This window comes from Oreochromis aureus, linkage group 1, assembly GCF_013358895.1.
Source record: "Oreochromis aureus strain Israel breed Guangdong linkage group 1, ZZ_aureus, whole genome shotgun sequence".
NCBI lineage: Eukaryota > Metazoa > Chordata > Actinopteri > Cichliformes > Cichlidae > Oreochromis > Oreochromis aureus.
The window spans coordinates 38,217,995-38,238,238 of record NC_052942.1 but is presented as its reverse complement, the minus strand read 5'-3'; the positions used below and the strand labels follow the sequence as shown (position 1 = coordinate 38,238,238).

Sequence of the window (20,244 nt, the reverse complement as noted above, 5' to 3'; positions counted from 1 at the left end):
ACATTTTAGAGTTAGGGGAAAAAACAGTGAACTGTGAAAATGTAATGTATAAGTGTAATTACAGGGGGACTTTTACTTTTAAAAAAGATAGCTGATATCAAAGCCTACTTACACTGGTGACTGACAATGATCTGAAACCTGTTTAAGTGATTTCCTGGTATCCCACATGCTTTAGGGGCATATTCAGATCTCTCAGCTTAATAAGCTGATTTTGAATCTGAAAGTAGAAATGTGTATACTCGGTGCCCATTCAGTTAGATATATCTTGCTAGTAATGGCATAGAAACTACATTTGCTTTATGAACTGCCTTAATTATTCATGGCATAGAGTCAGTGAGGTATTGAAAACATTCATCAGAGATTTTGGTAGTGTCACATAGTTGCTGTAGAATTGCTGGCTACACACCCACGATGTGAATCTCCCGTTCCAACACATCCTAAAAGGTGCTCTGTTGGATTGAGATCTGTTGACTGTGGAGGCCATTTGAACACAATGAGATTTGAGACATGGTATGTCTCCCTGCTGGAAGGAGACATTTACATTTTGTTCATAAAGGGGATGTGGACATGGCCGGCAACTTTTTTGACTTTTCTTGCCATGATGCCAGGTCTCTCTTAGAAATGAGATTTTTAATCTCAATAAGATTTTTATCTGGGTAAATAAAGGAATAAAACATTACCCAAAAGAGCCCAAAAGTGTCACCACTGGGTAATGGATCCATGATTTCATCTTGTTTACATTAAATTCTGACCCTACCATCCAAATCAAGACTCAGTAGTTCATCATTATTCTCTGACCTTTGGCATCAACAGGGAATTTTCACCCAAGGAACTGCTGCTCACCGGATGTTTTCTATTTTCCATTCTCTCTAAACCCAAGAGATGACTGTGTGGGAAAATCCCAGCAGATCAGCAGTTTCTGAAATAATCAGACTAGCCTGTTTTTGGCACCACTTAAATCACCTTTCTTCTCCATTCTGATGCTCAGTTTGAACTTGCTTAATAAAGTGGTTGATGAGTGTATATTTGTTCTATTGCAAATGTTCCCTTTCTGAGTGCTTTCCTCAATATGTTTTATTCAATTCAATTTTATTTATATAGCGCCAAATCACAACAACAGTTGCCTCAAGGTGCTTTATATTGTAAGGTAGACCCAATAATACATACAGAGAAAAAACCAACAATCATATGACCCCCTATGAGCAAGCACTTTGGAGACAGTGGGAAGGAAAAACTCCCTTTTAACAGGAAGAAACCTCCGGCAGAACCAGGCTCAGGGAGGGGCGGCCATCTGCTGCGACCGGTTGGGGTGAAAGAAGGAAGACAGGATTTTCGCCAAAGTGCTGATGACACCGTTTTTTATGTATTTTTTTAAGACAATCTGCAGGAGGTTTAGGTTGAGGCATTTGGAAAACTGCAGTTATTGTGTAGAATTAGTGTATTTTATTGTCCTTTCATTATTTTGAAATGAGCATGACTAAGAAACAAAAAGATGAGGGAAAGAATAACATTACTATATATAGGATTTAATCATGAATTGCTGTTATTTTAAATACAGAATTCCCACTGGATGCTTAAACAGCAAAAACAATGTGTCTTCATGTTGACCTTCATGGTAACACTTTATTTCATACAACCTACAGTGAATGTCTGGTTTAAATTCAACATGACCTCAACTCCACGGAAGCACTATTCTTGCTCTGTGGAGACTCTATCATCATTTCTACTAATTCAATAGGGGAAATCAAAAGGCAGAATGAGAAATAAGTTTGTATAAGAGAAATCTAATTTGGAGAGAGAAGTCTCCCAGAACAATAACAGGTGACGCCTGAGCAGAAGTTATAAAGAGATGGCACCAGAGAGACACACCAATATATCATAACAAGAAAAAAAAAACCCAGCAAGTGCATTTTAAAAAGGAGATAAATTAGCAGTATATCAGTTACTTCAGTCATTACAGCAACTTTATATTAAGGGGAAATTACAACACACTTTTTTCTGCTCTCTGTGTCATTGACTTTTTTTTTTAGATGTTTATCTCATCATTCAATAAAATTAACACGGTGAAAAAAAAACTTTGCATATATCGCACACCCTTTCTGTTCACTCTCAGTTCTGTCTAATTATATCTTTAGCAAATATAAAATGGTAGCAGCTTGCTCGCTTTTCATTCTTTGCTGAATGACTGTCTACTGTGTATGTGCATTGACTCATCACTTGGAACTTATGTGGAGGAGTTTTTAATCATGAGGGAAGTCTATGGGGAGTCTCTTTAGCACTTGGGACTCTATTAAGCAAATGTGCGTGTGGAAATTGTGAGGACAGTCCACATGATCTCCTATAGCCACAAATTACTCTTTTTTTTGTTCAACCACTGGTGGTGTGTAATACATTCCATACATTCCCTAACCAATATGAAGTAAACAGTTCAATGCTGCAGAGTGTAATATGGCCCAAAAAGCAGAGGGTGCAGGGATAGATTCAATGCAGACGAAGCAAGAGATACAGTACCAGCACACAAGACAATAAAATACAGACACCATGTGCTACAATTATGTCCTTGTGTTACGGCTCATTACCTGTCAGCCAACAGGTACCAGTGTTGGCTTCCGTTTGGAGCAAGCTGTCACTACAGTGCACTCAATTTTTAAACTTTTATTTTCGCAGGAAGTCCTTCTGATGTAAACTCTCCTTTGCAAGAGGTAAAGCAGTGCCATATAAACATCTGCCAATCTACAAGTGTATCGGTAAGTAGCGAAATCAAGAAGGCTGAACAATGAGATACAAGCTAAAACTCAAACCATTTTTTGAATTAACACCTTAGACATGGTAGCTGATTGATTGCTTGAACTAATCTCAACTAATTCAACTAAGTCAGCTAGAAAAATATTTCTTTTTACAAGCGGCAACTTCTGGTGCCAAAAAGTGTTTCTCTATTGGCCAATTCAGGTTGGCTCCAAAGATCAGCAACACTAGATGATCCTTACAGGAGAATGAAAACATTCACCCGAGCTAATTCGAGTTACTGAAGCAGAGTCAGTTACACCACAGCAGCAGTGTCTTTCAGAGCATTTTTAATGACATTTTGTGACAAATTATATGATTTATTTAGCATTTAATTACACTGCCAGCCTTTCCGCAAAGCCTCTGCTTTTCTTGAGTAAAATACTAGTTTTTAGTCATGTGGAGCTGATAACTTTCCATCGTCTCAGCCAAATATGCTCAATAAGATAAACTAAAGACTTCAAACTGAGTGGGTGACATGATAAAGCTGCAGCCACTTTTACATATAGAATATGTATATTAGGATCTTGAGGTGTAATATAAAAACATGAAAAAAATATCACATTCTCTTTTTAGTAAGTCAATAACAAAGATCAACACATTGTGTAATTAAAAAAGAAGAAACTCAAATAAATTCCACTTTTCAGTAGTCCTATCATTTTTCTAGAACTGAAACCTAGATTCATTATAAACAGGCAAAACGTGTAGAAACGGATGCTCATTATCGCTTCCCTTTGACTCCAAGGATCAATATAAATAGGCCACATTTTCTGCCTGGATAATGATATATTTAATGACCCCTCTCTGTGTCGTGTTTTTTTCCCTTTCTGTTCAGCACATGCAACTCCACATACATGCACATTTTTCCTGCATGCACACAGGCAAATGAAACATAAGTAACAGAGGGAAAGTAAGCAATTTTATCAAAAGCATAATCCCACTAAACTGGCCCTACTGTATTTGTTTCATCAAACACATAACAGATCTCATCACGTGTGCACATTCAACTGTATTTGTACCAGTGTGTTTGCCTGCATGGATGACTCTGGAGCTCTGTTCGTGCCTGAATGATGAATCATAGATTGTCAAGTACTGTTTTTAGGGCAGTTGTGACAGAGGGTTCAGGGTTACAGAAGAAGAACTGATGGATTATTTGGCTGTTGCTGACAGTAAATCAATACAACCCAAAACACACACACACACCAGTCCCTTTCCTCTATAAACAACATAAACACATGCATATCAGATGCACGATGGATGAATGCACTTTATAACCACATCAATCTGTCCATACAAAAACCTCGCTTTCTTGGGACCTTCTCAATTACTAAATACACACATATATAGGCGCAAGCGCGCACACACACACACACACACACACACACACACACACACACACACACACACACACACACACACAGAGTTAGGGCTCAGGACCTCCTGAGGGTGCTGGTGGGCATGGTTGATTGACCCTGCCTCACCAATCTGCCCAGCTCTCTGCCAGAAAAATCAACCAATTAAAAGATGCAGACACCACAGCAGCACGAGTGGGAGGGGGGAGTGTGCTAACAGCAGCTGTGATGCTGAACTGGGACGCTCTCCCTCACTCAACTTCTAAGTGAAGTAGTTCTGGCTGCCTTATTTACTTTGGTATCAGTGGACTGTGTGCAGAAACAGAAACACCGGTGACAGATTCAATCTAAAATGACTTGATCACAGATGGCATCAAATCAGCATGTTTTTGAATGTGCAATAGATATTTTTGCCAAAGAATTACTGCATATAGATCCATTTCTATTTGAAATCAGCAGGGAATTGTGGAACTGAATCAATGCAACTCGACCATGAGAGGAGAGTTATTCTAAGAGGAAGATGTTGTAGATGTGGCCAATCTAACCATGATGGTGGATCAGTGCTGACTGAAAACCTCAGCCCACAGCTCTTTAGTTCACCTCATTTAATTCTACTTTGAACAGGTGTTACCAGTTTAACTGAATTTGAAGTGTAAATTCAAGTGTATCATGACAAACAGAAAAAGGAAGACAGGAATGCTTGCATTTAATTAAACCGAGAAAAGAAAACCTCAGATAACGGCGATATTTTCGTCTTGGCCCCAAGAGCTTCAACAGGTTTGTTTCTCATATTTTTAAAAAATTTAATTAAATGCATAATTGTTTAGAAATTGCTTGTTTTAAAGCACCAGAGATATTCACTTTGGTGCCATAAAAAGAGGAAAAGTAAGCAAATCTGTGCATTCGTGAGGATGGAACCAGCGAGCAAAGAGCAATTCAACATCAAGCCTTTCCTACGTTCAATTCTTTGACTATTTATTTCAGCGCTAAATAAAATCGTCTGTTGAACAAGTTGCAGAAAGAAAAAAGAAGAAGAAAATGCAGAGAAACTCTGTGCCCCTGTGCCAACAATACAACTGAAAATTCAATTGTATGCAGCACCTCAAAAGAGTGAATGGCAGCTTGCACCTAAAATGTATGTGCAGCAGCCTACACTCAACAACTTAACCAAGAGACACTGCAGGAGATTGTTTGCCTTTGGCAATGCAGAAATGAGTACACAGCAAAGTTGGTCCTTCGGTATCTGCACCAAACATCATGCTGTCACCAGAAGACTGTCAGCCTCTCCTGCCTTCACCCTGACTGGCAGGCAGGCAGGAATCAGCCACAGAATAATATAGAGCTTATCTCTCTTTCTCTTAAACAATAAAGCACAAGTCTTACTTACATGTGTTGGGAGAACTCAGGTGCCTCATCGTTGACGTTTGCCATCCTAATCCGTACCGTAGTCGTGCCCGTACGAGGAACCTCCCCCTTGTCAATGGCCATGACTACAAACTCATACAGATGATTAGGTCTCTCATAGTCCAAAGGTCCCGCGGGGAAGATTGTTCCGTGAGGGGAAATAGTGAAGTCTGGACTCAGGGTGTAATAGGTCAGCTCTGCATTCTCTTCCGAGTCACAGTCATTGGCCGAAACTAAAGATGAGAACACAGAGATGGAGAATAGAAAAAAACAGAGTTCAGAAAGGCTAAACAAAGATGACAAAGGTTGGATTTACTACTGGTGATTTAGCTAGACTGACTGTACAGACTAGAAAAACAATTTTGTTAAATATCCACAAGAAGAAAGGATGGAAGCTGGATGGAAACTGTGTTTTCTTGCTTTCTCATTTTTTGTGACATATATGTATAACTTACATTTTCACGCATCTGCATATATGTTTGAGACTCAAACACTAGTCAGTTGTTTTGTTTTTTTTCCCCTCGATTTCTTCCTTTATACACAATAACACGGGACGAGAAAGAAGATTTGTGCTTTTGTTCATTACCAGCATGTGGTTAAAGCATCTTAATCATCTTAGTCGGTTTGTTTATGATGCTAAAAGGATTGTACTGCTACCTTCAGGTCTCTACAATGATATTCTCACTACCGGGTTCAGGTCAGGACTCCGGCTGGGCCACTGCAGGAACTTCACAGCATGTTCCCAAAGCTCCTCCTGTGTTTTCTTGTTGATATGCTTCAGGTCTTTGTTTTGTTAAAATTAAATCTAGCTCCATTCTGAGACCCTGAAAAAGGTTTACTCAGGATTGCTCTATTTTTTCTGCAAGTTTTCAAGAAATACAACATAGCATATCAGCAGATGTCTGACTTTGTTCACCAGGTTCATTGAATTCAATAACCTTCAGAAGCAGGATGCATAAGATTCCATCTGTGATGTTAAATATATATCACTGGATTATTTCAATATTTCATGTTTTAATTCATTAATACAACACATAAAGAAAAAATTGCTGCGTGATTTAAAAGTTCTGCACTTCTATTGTTAATGGGAAAAAAATACAGTGAATCACTTTGGAGATGTGCCCAAAACAACAAAATGTGTAAACCTTGAAAGGGCAGAAAAACTTTCTGAATACACTGTATATCCAAATGTAAAAATATGAGGACTTGCAGAAGATTTATTTCACAAATAAAAGTTGTACAAAAGCTAAAAGTTAAACGCTAAAATCCTTTACTAAGTCTGCAGTATTAGTGCACACGTTCATAATGAAAGTTGTGCAGGAGTAGCAGGTGCTTGTATATGTTGCTATTGCCCCAAGTCTGTCTGTACGCCCTTAAAAATAAACGAGGACATACTGCCTGAGCTGTCCTGTGGAAACCAACACAGATACTAACGTCACATCACTATGCTTTAGTTTCTTCATGTTTTTTTTTTTGATGAAAGTAGAAACTTTCATCAAAACTACTACTTATAACAAACTATCTTTAGCGAATGTAGTATATTGAATTAAGTCACCAAAGAAACCGTTTGCGCAGAACGAGTTCTCTAATTATTTAAAAGTTTTGTTTCTGGCATTTCATCCAAATCATATGCACATGATATCTCAATTCTCATGTTACACTATGTGTTCAAACGGATGCTTCCAGTGCCACAATTTTAAGCCACGGGAGTAAGTGTTATTTGCCCAGCATGCATTGAAAGGACTGTCATTTTGCAACATTTCTGCTTCCACATCACATATTGGGAATCCATGGAGCCAGGACTCGCCTGGCCACAAATTGACTGCCTTGCTAAAACTGAAAAGACCACCAGGGATTTGAATAAGCATATTTTACACTAACAAGAACATTCACCATCAAAAGCTCAATTCCCCAATTCACCTTACATTGCATTTGGCTCAAGGGCCCATACAGAAGTGCACGCACACATGCGTGCGCACACACATACGTGCACATGAATAATAGATGCACACATACATAAAAACAATGCCACTGTTTGCTTCCACTAACAAACCATAATTCTTTATTGCTATAAAGCCTCAGGGAACTCTAACTAGCTTCAAATTAACAGTTTGAAGTGCGTTCAATTAACAAAATGCCTGCAAAACAAAGTATCTGGGTTCATTAACGAGGTATATAAACTTTGTCAGTGTTTATTTGCATGATTAGTTTTACTTCATTATTTCAGCAGAGACATTTGGTATGTGAGTACACGAGATTAGCTGAATCTTCAAAGTGCTGTGGTAGTATTCAAAATGTTTGTGGGCTACGGCCTTCAATGTGTCCTCAGGTTGAACAAGCACTAAACTCAATGAAAAATATTTCAGTTACATTTTTTTTTAAAAGCCACAAAACACAAATGGGAAATGTGATGCTTTGGTACAGTTAAAGTAAATTTAACAATGAGAGTACTACAGGCAAAGAAAATCAGCCATGAGGCTTCATTTACACCATCCTGTTTGTGTTTTTGCTTTTGCTATATTTTCCCATTAAGTTTGATATATTTGTCAATCATTTCAGTTTCATTTCATTACATTTCATTTCACTATGACTTTGAAAGTGTAAAATCAAACTACCAAAGGCATTAATCTTGCTATCTGAGCAAAGTTTATGGATTCAGTTAAATGATGTCACACCACTAATATCACTAAGGCCACTGTTGAGAGAACGAGATTGACGTCTGATAAAAAAATTTAAAAAATGGTCAAATGAGAAATCGCTTAATACATGAATGGGTCTTTCGTATATACTTTCATTCTTATTACTTCACACACACACAAATAAATAATAAAATAAACATTACACAAAAATTGTAAATATCTAGAGCTGCATTTTTCAGTTGCAAGCCAGATGGGTTTTCACTTATAGATGACCTCAAATTTACCCCAAACACATACAGATTTAACACTATATGGATGATTGTGTCACATTTTAGCATAGTCACTGTTCATCATTAGTGGTTTCTTGTGTTTTGTTTTATGTCAGATTCATTTCTAGGAATAATCTTTGATACACAGCTGAATCAAGTGTGGAAAGGACCATTTCTGTCCAGACAAATTCTACAATTCTTCTTCTTCTTATTGTTGTGAATATTATCCCTTTTACCACAATGTTAGTCTTTTATTTAGATTTCTCTATGCTTTACAAGTTGGATAAAAATAAATGTGTGTTTTTCCTGCACTACAGACCTGGTTACATACACTGACAGTCTTCTGAAGAAAAACTGAAACACAGCTGTTTTGCTTTTTGAGCAGCCTCTCATTCGGTGATGATGGGTTGAAAATGAACTGCAACACTAGTGTCGACCCAGAAGCCAATTGTGCGCGGTAGCTAAACACATGTCACACATGAGTCAATATTTAATTTACTAAGTAGAGATTTCAATTCTTCAGGACAACATTTAAGCATCTATTCATCAGTAAGTCCTCTGTAATCTTGAATCAGCATTGTTGCACTAGCATCGCTACACTGAGCCGGTTTAACAGGCCTCTATACATTCTTAGCTGCATCCCTCATGTCTTTCTGGCATATTATGATTTTGTACAGAAGATGGAGACAGCAGGATCCTCAGATCTCTATGGAAAGCAAGATAATTGGCTTGCTTGGTACACTGTGCTGCAGTTGATTTCCAACTTGGCAAAGTACACATTTGTCCACTCTCACGATGGAAATGATTATGGGATTACTAGCACATGATTTAGCAAAACGATGCTGGATGCCCATTTCTCCCTGCTCATTTAATTTATACTATGCCTTTTAACCCACTTAATTAAGTGAAGGGGGAAAAATGTCTTTATTTCAGGAAGTTGGGCTGCTCAGTCTTAGATGTACTCAGAAGTGGATTGGGTAAAATTAATTGTATTAATTATACCATGTATTGGGGCAATTTTGTTCATTCTTTTGGGAAAGCTACAATTTGTATGACACATTTTTCACCCCACTAAATTTAGGCAGCAACAGTCTATTTTTACAACTGTAAATTGCACAGGTCACATAGATGGTTTGCTCATAATCCTGAGGCATTTTGAAATCACTGGAATCTCTGTGCAGAAATGTGATAACTCTTTTGGTAGGGTACTTTTCCACTCACAGAAATATTGACAAGTGCTCAAACAAGCATGAAAATGGGTGGGAACACAGCAGCACAGCAGGAGGAAACTTCTCGCCTCCCTTGGTGCACCTGTTAATGGCAGCGAGCTAAGGGCCTGCTGCGTCTCTCCCACAGTGCGCACCTCACTCCCCCATTCACTCATTTACTTTCTCCATGTTCGCTAGAAATAAATAACATTTTTACTGTAAATAAATCTGAATTACTGCTAAGACCTTGGTCAGTGTAGCTCTACTGATCAAGTGCCTTGTTGGACTGAATTGCTCCAACGCTGAGCAGAAAACCAAAAATCAAATTTGTGGACTTCTTGCACACAAACACTGGTGATGTAGTAAAGCCGAGCAATGCTCCGTAGCTTCTCACTGTGTGTTTGTTTGCACTTTATTCATATACAGCATATTTTCATCATGTGACAAAATGCTGCAAAGCATTGCAAACTGGTGTGCTGCAAGGACACTCATCTCTCACTTGCTCACATTTAATATTGACAAAGCACATCTGCATGTCTAAAAGCATTAAAAATAAATAAATAAATAAAAACACTGTCTAAGTAATTCTCAAGCTCGGGTCCTGGGAGTTTCAGGGTTCTGTACATTTTCTGAGCTGGACTGCATGTTTTCTACACCACTCTTCCATTTTCAGGGTTACAGCTCCTACTGCTCCTACTGTTTAGAATAGAATAGAATAGAATTCAACTTTATTGTCATTGCACATGTCACAGGTACAGGGCAACGAAATGCAGTTTGCATCCATCCAGAAAGTGCTTTAGTCGTGATATAGATATATTACAATATAAATTAGCAATAATAGAGATGTGTAAGTATATTACAGAAATGGGTCTATTATGGTATGTTATAATGTACACAGTGTGAAGTATGTTATGAATATTCTATAACTATAGGTATGTACAGGCTGTAGTGAGTACAAGCTATGTACAGGGTATGAACAGGATATAAATATGAAATAAAACTATACAGAAATCTGAGATATACAGTTATACAGAAATGTGAACTATGTAAGTTATAAACAGTTGTGGGATTAAAATTATCGTGTACAGAATGATTATCTACACAGAACTATACAGTAGTGGTAAAGTGCTAGTGGTTGTGGGTGTGTGTATGTTCAGTCCATGAGTTTAACGTGGGTCAGATGTCAGGAGGCAGAGTTCAGGAGTCTGACAGCTGTGGGGAAGAAGCTGTTCCGGTACCTGGTGGTCTTAGTCCGGAGGCTCCTGTAGCGCCTCCCAGAGGGCAGGAGGGTGAAGAGTCTATGTGATGGGTGACTGGGGTCTCTGATGATTTTCCCAGCCCTTTTCAGACACCGCTTCCTGTAGATGTCCTTTATGGCAGGAAGTGGTGCTCCGGCGATGCGCTGGGCAGTTTTCACGACCCTCTGCAACGCCTTCCGGTCCGAGGCAGAGCAGTTCCGTACCAGACTGTTATACAGTTGGTCAGGATGCTCTCGATGGTGCAGCGATAGAAGTTCACCAGGATGTCTGAGGACAGGTGGTTCTTCCTCAGAGTCCTCAAGAAGAAGAGGCGCTGGTGAGCCTTCTTGACCAGCTTGGAGCAGTTGGTCGTCCAGGTGAGATCCTCGGAGATGTGGACTCCCAGGAACTTGAAGCTGCTCACACGCTCCACAGCCGTCCCCTTAATGTGGATGGGTGGATATGGGTCAGCATTCCTCCTGTAGTCCACGATGAGCTCCTTAGTCTTCTCGGTGTTAAGCAGCAGGTTGTTTGTGTCGCACCACTCAGCCAGACGATCCACCTCCTCCTGTAGGCGGCCTCATCGTTGTCACTGATGAGGCCAATCACCGTGGTGTCATCTGCAAACTTAATGATGGTGTTGGAACCATCAGCAGGTCTGCAGTCGTGGGTGAAGAGGAGAAGAGGAAAGGGCTCATCACACAGCCTTGTGGTACACGGTGTTCATTGTGATTGTTGATGAGCAGCGGTTATCCAGTCGGACATGTTGGGGGCGGTTGGTCAGGAAGTCCAGTAACCATTTGCAGATGAGGGAACTGAGGCCCAGGTCTGTCAGTTTCCTGATGAGTTGTGAGGGTGGATTGTGTTGAATGCTGAACTGAAGTCTATAAACAGCATTCTGGCGTAGGTGTTGTTGTTGTCCAGGTGTGAGAGGACAGAGTGCAGTGCGATGGACACTGCATCCTCTGTGCTCCTGTTCTGGCGGTATGCAAATTGGTGGGGGTCCAGGGTGGGGGAGACAGGATTTGAAGTGTGCTAAGACCAGCTGCTCTAAGCACTTAGTGATGATGGGGTGAGGGCTACTGGGCGGTAGTCATTGAGGCTAGATGGGTTGGAGTTTTTGGGTATCGGGACGATGGAGGTGGATTTGAAGCAGGCCGGTACCACAGCGTGGGCCAAGGACAGGTTGAATATGTCTGTGAGCACTCCTGCAAGCTCCCCAGAACACGCTCTGAGAACACGCCCGGGGCTGCCATCAGGGCCTGCAGCCTTGTGGACTTGTGGTTTAATCACTGGGACCACTTTGGACTTCATCTTTCACATGTGCTCCAGTTGTTGCCTCAGCTATTTTCTTGTGGGTCTCCTTCCCAACTGCCATAATATTTTATATAAAACTTGTGGTGATCTCAGGAAACTGGACAAGTGAAGCAGACAAGGAGAAAGTCGTGTCCTCAAGAACCAGGAAAAAAAATTCAGCAATGATCTGACACAAGACCTAAAAGATCAGATCAGGGTGTCAGAGGAAATGTGATTATCAAGAACCATTCTTACGGAACTAAAGCAGGGAGGAAAGGCTGAGGTAGGCCAGGTTACACAAGAACTAGACTGAATTTGAAATTTTTGGTTTAAAATGTGATCAATATGTACAATGGAGGTCAGGAGAGAGGTACAGCAGTGAGTACAGCCATCTGTAAAACATGGTGGAGGCTGTGTCATGGTTTGGGGTTGCATTCCAGTCAGTGGTGTCGGGGATCTCAGCTGCATGTGGGTAAGTAAATTAATCTGAAGACCAAAGTTGGGATTGCATTTGTCAAAATGTATTTTTAACAAGGACTCAACTTTTTATTAGCTTTTAAAATTATATTTACACTCATAAACCAGCAGATGGAACAGGGTCCTTTGGCCTGGATATCGGCCGGAGAGTGGCAAAATTTAAAAATTGCCCACTGCCTCAAGATGGCAAGTAAGCAACAGGTTAACAAATTAATATCATTATAATCCTTGAGACTGCATTTCAGTATGCTAGCTAGAAAACAGATTAAAGTTGTAAAGGCTATATTATTGTTTCAGTTACATATAAAATTCAGCTTATTTTCTCTGTTGCAAATTGAAGCATATGAGCAAAACTTCCGAGCAATGTAAACAATTTTAACACCTCTTTTGTTTATTCATATAAAAACCATGTTTGCTGTTAACTTTCACCTGAAAACAAGTAACAGAATATGGCATGATTTTACAGGTCTTAGCTGTTCTTAGATGTTTAGAAAAAACACTAAAATACACACAGTCTTGTGTTTGTTTGTTTTTTTTGTTTAATATGAATTCAATCCAAAGTCTTCCCGCCTGCATCCACAGCTAATGGACATTTCCAAAACGGTGTCATGCCTACAGTCATTTTCACACAGTTCTTGTAAGCAATTAAAATATACTTGCATTTTCATTCTTGCCCTGTTTAAAGTTTACCTATTTAAAAAGCTAAAGATTGATCTGTTTAGAGCTATAAACAAACAGATGTCTGAGTTTTAATAAAAAAGCAACAATGTTTTAGAGGAGATAGTAAGTAACAGTCTCCGAGAGAAGACGGAAAAACTCTGTTGTCAGTTGTGTTGGCAGACTAAAAGTGTCACTGTGACATACCCACAACAGTTGGCATCACCATTTCTTCACAAAGAGATGAAACATAAGCGTTCCCCTTGGGTTATTACAGGAACGGAGAGGCTACAGCAGCTGCACTGATGAAAGTAGCGGTGATGCCGGTGCTGACAAGTACCTACTCTGTTTCCTGACCAGTCAAAATACATGAATGTTAAAGAAGCGCAGGCACTCTTGTTTTGTTCTGAAAGCCGCTACAGCAAAGCTTCTCAAACATTTGCATATCACAGCTCCCACAGAGGCACGCGTTTGCCCACTGAGCTACACCTGGCTTAACTTTAACTGGTAACACAAGAGGTAAAACACGGATTGTTTTTTTTTTTTCATTCACTTTTTTTCTTTTAAAAGTCACCAAATACAGGTACACATAATAATTGAAATTCTGAGATTTTTACTTGGAAATATTTAATTCAGTCCAGTGAAAAAATGCACAAATACCATTGCAGGATTTTCTTAATCAAAAATATTGTGATTTATGCATCAGAAATTACATAACCGGGAGCTGTTAATCGGTGAAGATGAATTAAAAAATAAGATGAACCTACTTCTGTAGGTCAGGGAAGGCAGTGCAATGTTAAATTTCCCTTGCATATGAGAAACAGATACAGGGTAGTAAGTTGAGCTTTAAATTAATAATGTGAGTCTAAAAATAAAGAATGCACTCAGTGAAGCTGGTGGGTTATGAATGGTACTCAAACAGGTATTTTAAGATTTGTCTTACCTTGCAGCAGGGAGGTTGCTGTTGTCACAGTCTCTGGTACACCATCCTTGCTGTAAATTGACTGGAGGAACTCAGGAACGCAGTCGTTTTCGTCAGTAATAACTACCCGTACCTGAGAGGGAGATGATGAGGGAAGAGGATAGGAAAAGAAGGAAAAAGAGGCTATGATTAAATTTATTTATGTGTTCAAATTGTTTCTGAACATTTAAACAGTCAACAACACATTTTAAAGAAATGAAACAGTTCTTCTTGTTTTTATTTCTTGTACAGAATCCCCCGTTTTACTCACGACTGGTCATATGTAACAAATGCTTATGCTGTAAGCTCTTTGCCAATCATAACTGAACAAAAACAAAAAAAGAAAAAGAATGCCTTGCACATCTTACATCTTCTCTAGTAGGCATCAGGCCAGTAAAATGTGTGTGGCATGTTAAATACTTCCAGGGAAAATGTGCAAGTCAAGTCCTAATGCAAGCTCTGACAAAGAAAAGTTAGCATGTCCACAGGAACTGGGTCAGACTGTTTGTTATTACTCATGTATTTTCTGTTATTTATGTTGAAATTCCTTTCAAGCATTCTGGTAAAAATACATTTATGAAATACAAAATAATACAAAATAATTAAAACAATGAGGCATTTGCATTTCTAATCTCAGACTGCTTCTGTCTATGAACATGTAAAAGCTGCTCAGCCAATCAGCAGAAATGCTGCAGATTCAAAGTCATACTGGCACAGTGTCATGAAAATTTTAAATCTGGGATTACTACTTCAGGCACTGTCCAAAATTGGTTTTCTTTGCATACAGAGTCATTTTCATGTGTGAGTAACCCAAATTAACCCCATCTTCAACCAAAAGTAAGCTTCATCTCAACCTCCTCCAAATCCATGCCCTGCCCCTGATCCCTGTGATTTATTGACTCTGTAGCAGGGAAGAAGCTGCAAGTGAACTAGCGCTGTGGTCCCTCTTGTTGGTCAGTGCAGAGCGAAACCCCGTGGAGTTTCTTGCAAGCCCTGAGCTAACAAATGAGTAGTGTGCAAGGATGAATTTATTTAGTGTGAGCATGAAGGTGTTTGCCTTGCTAAGACACTGTAATACTGCTCATATCGTTTGGGATATAAAGGTAAACAAAGCATCTCCTTCCAGATGTTGACTGCCTGCTTCAAGTCCAAGAGCAATAAATAGACATGGGCTGGCAAGCAAGCCTCTGACCCTCAGTCCCTCTTCTTTTTTTCCCCAAACAAAGCTGTACGTATACACACACACACCCTACAGACACAATCGCATACACACAGTGAGTGCTTTGTAAATACCACTGGTATTAAGTCCTGGTAGGTAAGATGAAATTCTGTAATATCAGTTAATCCTTCAGCAAAGATCAGCTGCAAAGCAATGAACAACAAAATAAAATCTGCCCATGTCAACTCCCTGAGGTGATTTGTGTGTGTTTGCCAATAACTGTCAACCTTTTTTTTGGGGTGTTTCTATGTGTCTGTGTGTGCGTTTGCATGTCCTAATGAGCAAATCTAAGCCCTAGCTGGACATGAAATAGTGATAGTTGGGCAGGATATACAAAGGTAGAGTATGTGTGCATACAAGGCTGAGGAAAGGCAAGATTGAATGAGAAGAGAGAGGAAGTCAGCCGTAATAAAGCAAGATGGGCTCAAACGCACGCACACGGGAATGTGCGCACATGCACACACTTGGGAAGCTGCAGGCAGGTCTCAGGCTGGTTAGGTAACTAATGGTGCCGATGAGCTATCACTCCTGCAGGGAGAAACTTGGAAACTACCTGCAAATTAAAGTCATGCTCAGTGACTCCAGTGCACAAAAATACGGCACGTCTGTTTCCTATTTTGATAGAGGGCGGCAGATTTCTGAAAAGTAGAATAAAATCAAAAGCAGAAAAGAGGTTGCATTATTTGGCAGTCCTCTATGGAAAACAAATTAATAGGTGATTTTTTTTAACCTGCTACTGGGAAACAGTGTCACAGAAAAAGATCAAAAAGAACAACTTCCACCATAAAGTTCTATACTTTATACACATGAAATTTTTTGACTAACAGATGCCTTTCTGTGGATAAGTATTTGAGTTGCTAGGCACTATTCTTGCAAGTACAGCACATGTCTGCAATCTCAGGACAGCTTCATACTTGTCTAAAATCAAACAGAAGGCTTACAACCAAAATGCCATCAGAATATGTTTATTTTGGCATGGTCACAAGTAGCCGTATGCCATTCAATTGGTTACTTATCTCAAGAGAACATGTCTTAATTAATGCAAAATCCAATATGGGCCTTCCCGAGGCAGATGGCAGGGAGAAAGAGCAAGAGTATATTATGAACCTCTAAAATTGACATGCTGCAGATGAATCCAGTGAGTTGGAGTTTATCACTGAGACCATGACAGCCACTGCATGGTGACTCTCGTGATGAACTTTGGTTAGTTTTTGTCTGCATCTCTGTGATAAACTAAATAAACAGACACATAGTGACAGGTTAGTGAAAATATTTTGATTACACGTTCCACTATAATAAAAAGTGACAGTTACATTTAGCAGTCTGTAACACAAACCCTGAACTCGCCCTGAAACCGTTTGTCTGCCCTTTGCCATTTTAGCTGTGTTTTCACTTTTTTTCCCCTTTCCACATGACTGCATCCTTTGAAGATGCTGACTGCTGCATGTTTGCCAGTGTGGGGAGAGTCACTGTGGTATCACATCCAGACACACATTCAATGTCAACACCAAATTTCTCTCTTGTGCAGCACTTGACACAAATGAGCACATGAACATATGTGGTGTGATATGTGGTATACTACAATATACCCGGGTCTTACCGTATGTGAACAGATACAGCATCAGATGAATTGGGGTTTGTGGTGACAGCCAGCATTTTGTCCCCCCTGAGAATGTACAAAACATCTACTCCAAGTGTCGGATCAAAAATAATTGGCTTGTAATTGACAGCCACGATCACTAGATAGTGTTTGCATAACTTCATTTTATAACTCTGGAACTTTTGTTAAGTTTTTAAAAAATAATTCTGACAGCTACTGTCAGCCAACAATCAGCCACTCAGAGTCCCGCCTCCTTCCGCTGTAAACACGCCCCTTTCATTTAATTGCACGGTACCACCAAGAGATGGCGCTTTCTTCAAAAAAAACTTTGACTGGGATAGTTAGCAAAAGAAGACTTTCTCAGTATTATTGTAAGAGCTTTACTCTATAATATAAAGAGTCCACTGTTTTAATTTGGCAAAAATATAAATAAAACTGAATTTATAAGAGTTCACATTCTGTTGACAGCTTTATAAGAATTTTAATAAACCCATGTTAATTCACCCACTGTGATGGCCACACATAGTAAGCTCCACACCTCACCACTAGTTGCTTCACTTTAGTTTACTTTGCAGTCAATACTTTTTAAATAATTTTATTTTTTTTTCCATCATACCTTCCAATGTTTATATGGAGTGCACACATATCAACACTGCAAGGTCAAATTTCTGTTTTATGTTATATTAATACATCTTTCCTTCTTTGTTTGAGTTACCTGGGGGTTTGGCTCCTCCTTCCTGGTTGGCAAAAGGTGTGGCAAAGGGCAGGGGGATCTGAAGTACTGCTGACAGCCTCATTGGACTGAACCACATGCTTCACTGCCTGGGGGGTGTTTGGAGTTTGTTTAATTGTTTTGTGTTCATTGGTTATATGGCAGCCATTTTTTTCCCCTTGTGTGTCATATGGTTTTGCAAAGCCAGTATTTAACTTCTCTCATGTGTCATATCAGTGGGTACAGTGGTTGGTGCTAATGCACCATTCTGTTGTTTGCCAACTGCCAATAAAATTTTGAAGAAGAGGAAGAATTTCAGTGTCTTTTGTTTGTTTGAGGTTTTGTTAGTTGTTATTTTGAGTTTAGTTTGTTGAGTTGACCTCTGTTATTTGGTCTGTCTGTTTAACTTTTTGGCTTTGTTAATTATCTTTCATGTTTTTGGGTCAATAAAACCCCATTTTTGAATTAAACCTCTGTGTCCTCTATGCCTTACTGCTTGGTCCATGACACCCATTAAATAAAAAAAATAAATACACACACACACACACACACACATATATATACAAAACTTTGCTGTCAGTTTGGCCATTCGGACATTTTACGCTGCAGATTACCAAAACTGTTTTTTAGTAGTTCTTCAGTTATTTATTCATTCATTTCAATCTAATGAAACATAGAATTTAAAAGAAAATTGAAAACAGAAAAGTTAAAGTCCAGTAAGTCTCTGGATCGAGTGGATGTCTATCATAGTTGACTGATTAATGTAGTGCTATCCAAACTGTTTTTTTGCTATGAGTGTGGTGGCACAGACAGAACTGTAGGGCTGCACATGTATTTTAAACATACAAATACACGACCTCATTTAATGAATGACTTATCCTTCATTATTATTATCATTCATTAAAGTTATACATTTTGCCTCCTTTTTTCATCCCTTTATAGTTTTTCAATAATAGTCTATTATCATACATTAGATAACTTATTGGATTTGGGGGGAAAGTTCAACTTCAGTCTGGTACATCACTGGGTTTGTAGTCCACTGACATAAACCCTGTGACGATATAACATAGCATGTCCAAATTTGTCCTTGCAATGAAAAACGTTCCTTCATCAAATTCCTGAATCCAGATTTGGATGAAGTCAAGCCCCATTTATGGTTAAGCTATAAACAAATGATCATTTCACTACAAAAGCTCCAGATCCTTTAAAAAGAAGAAAATATAATGAGAAGCGAACAAAGCCCACATGTAGTGGCCTTCAAAAGTACTTGCTGTTTTTTAATCTTAAATTCAAATGCCTTAAGTAGCAAAAGCAGAATTTTCTCACTACTGTTAACATGCTTTTGAAGAGCTTTTTAAAGTCTAACTGGAATGAAGTCTCTGCTTAACCCTGCTTTGTTAAAACATTAATGTTTAAACTACTATGAATCAGCACTGCCCTCAATAATGTCACAGGACGGTGCACGGGGGCTAGCGTACTGATTCAGAGTCCTGCTGTCTGTTTAACAAGTGAGATGGCAAAAAACATCCTGAAGTACCATGTAGATTATTGTCAGAAAAACACTGTCTGGAATAACCACACCTCAAAACACAACTTAAGCTGTATGTATTGAGCCCTCCATTATCCAACTGTGATGTAAAGAGTGATAATGTAATTTTGTTCAGGAGACAAGCGTAGATGAATTATAGCTCATATAAAGCACTGAGGATCTGTAAAAGGTTTACATTGTCAACAAGATTAGCCTACACAACACCAGTTTTCCACTGCTGATACAGACTGCTAAGCACTCAGTACTGGCCAGGAAAATCCTTGTACTGATTACCATCACATAAAGCATTTCCGACAAAAATGTATGAGAGAAAATTCAAAGCAGTACCAACAATTTTTCTGTTAACGCTCCGTATCAAAAGGCATGCTCTGAGACATATTTCTAACTTCGAATGCCAGACAACAAGCCAAACTGTCTTAAAACAGAAATTGAATCAAATGTGGGCACATCATCGGCATTATGTTCACCATTTATCACACAAAGCATAGTTTCTGTCTGGCTGCGTTAAACTGCAGAGAGAAAGAAGCGGCTGTTGCAGCGTCTAGAAGGCGAAGGCTTTTGAGTGCTGATCAAACTGAACACAGGGATAGCTCTTGGGCAGGCATGGGGCTAAGAAGGCTGTGGTACAATACAAAACTACCTGCCATTTTCTTCCCCTTTTTCTTTCCAACTGTATTTTTCTTCTCGCCACAAATCCTCTCCGCTTCACCCACTCTTTTTCCTCGCTCTCCTTCTCCACACAGGCTTTTGTTGCTCTGTAGGCCAAAGAGGCCCAAAGTGGAGCAGTTGAGGACAGATTGGTTCAGCAGGACATCTTTTAGCCTGAGGCCAGAGTAATGATGGAAACCAGACCAGATGCATCAGCGCCTACAGCGGTCA

The 20,244-nt window shown here is 39.3% G+C and overlaps 1 protein-coding gene across 1 annotated transcript in view; it reads right to left on the bottom strand.

The window, feature by feature from the left end:
• LOC120441124 (neural-cadherin-like) overlaps positions 1–20,244 on the bottom strand; it is a 370,842-nt gene that overhangs the window by 235,774 nt on the left and 114,824 nt on the right. The window contains exons 8-9 of the mRNA XM_039614938.1: positions 14,268–14,379; positions 5,524–5,773 (exon numbers count right to left, since the gene is read on the bottom strand). Coding sequence (XP_039470872.1) covers positions 5,524–5,773; positions 14,268–14,379 — 362 coding nt within the window. The remainder of the gene's footprint in view (positions 1–5,523; positions 5,774–14,267; positions 14,380–20,244) is intronic.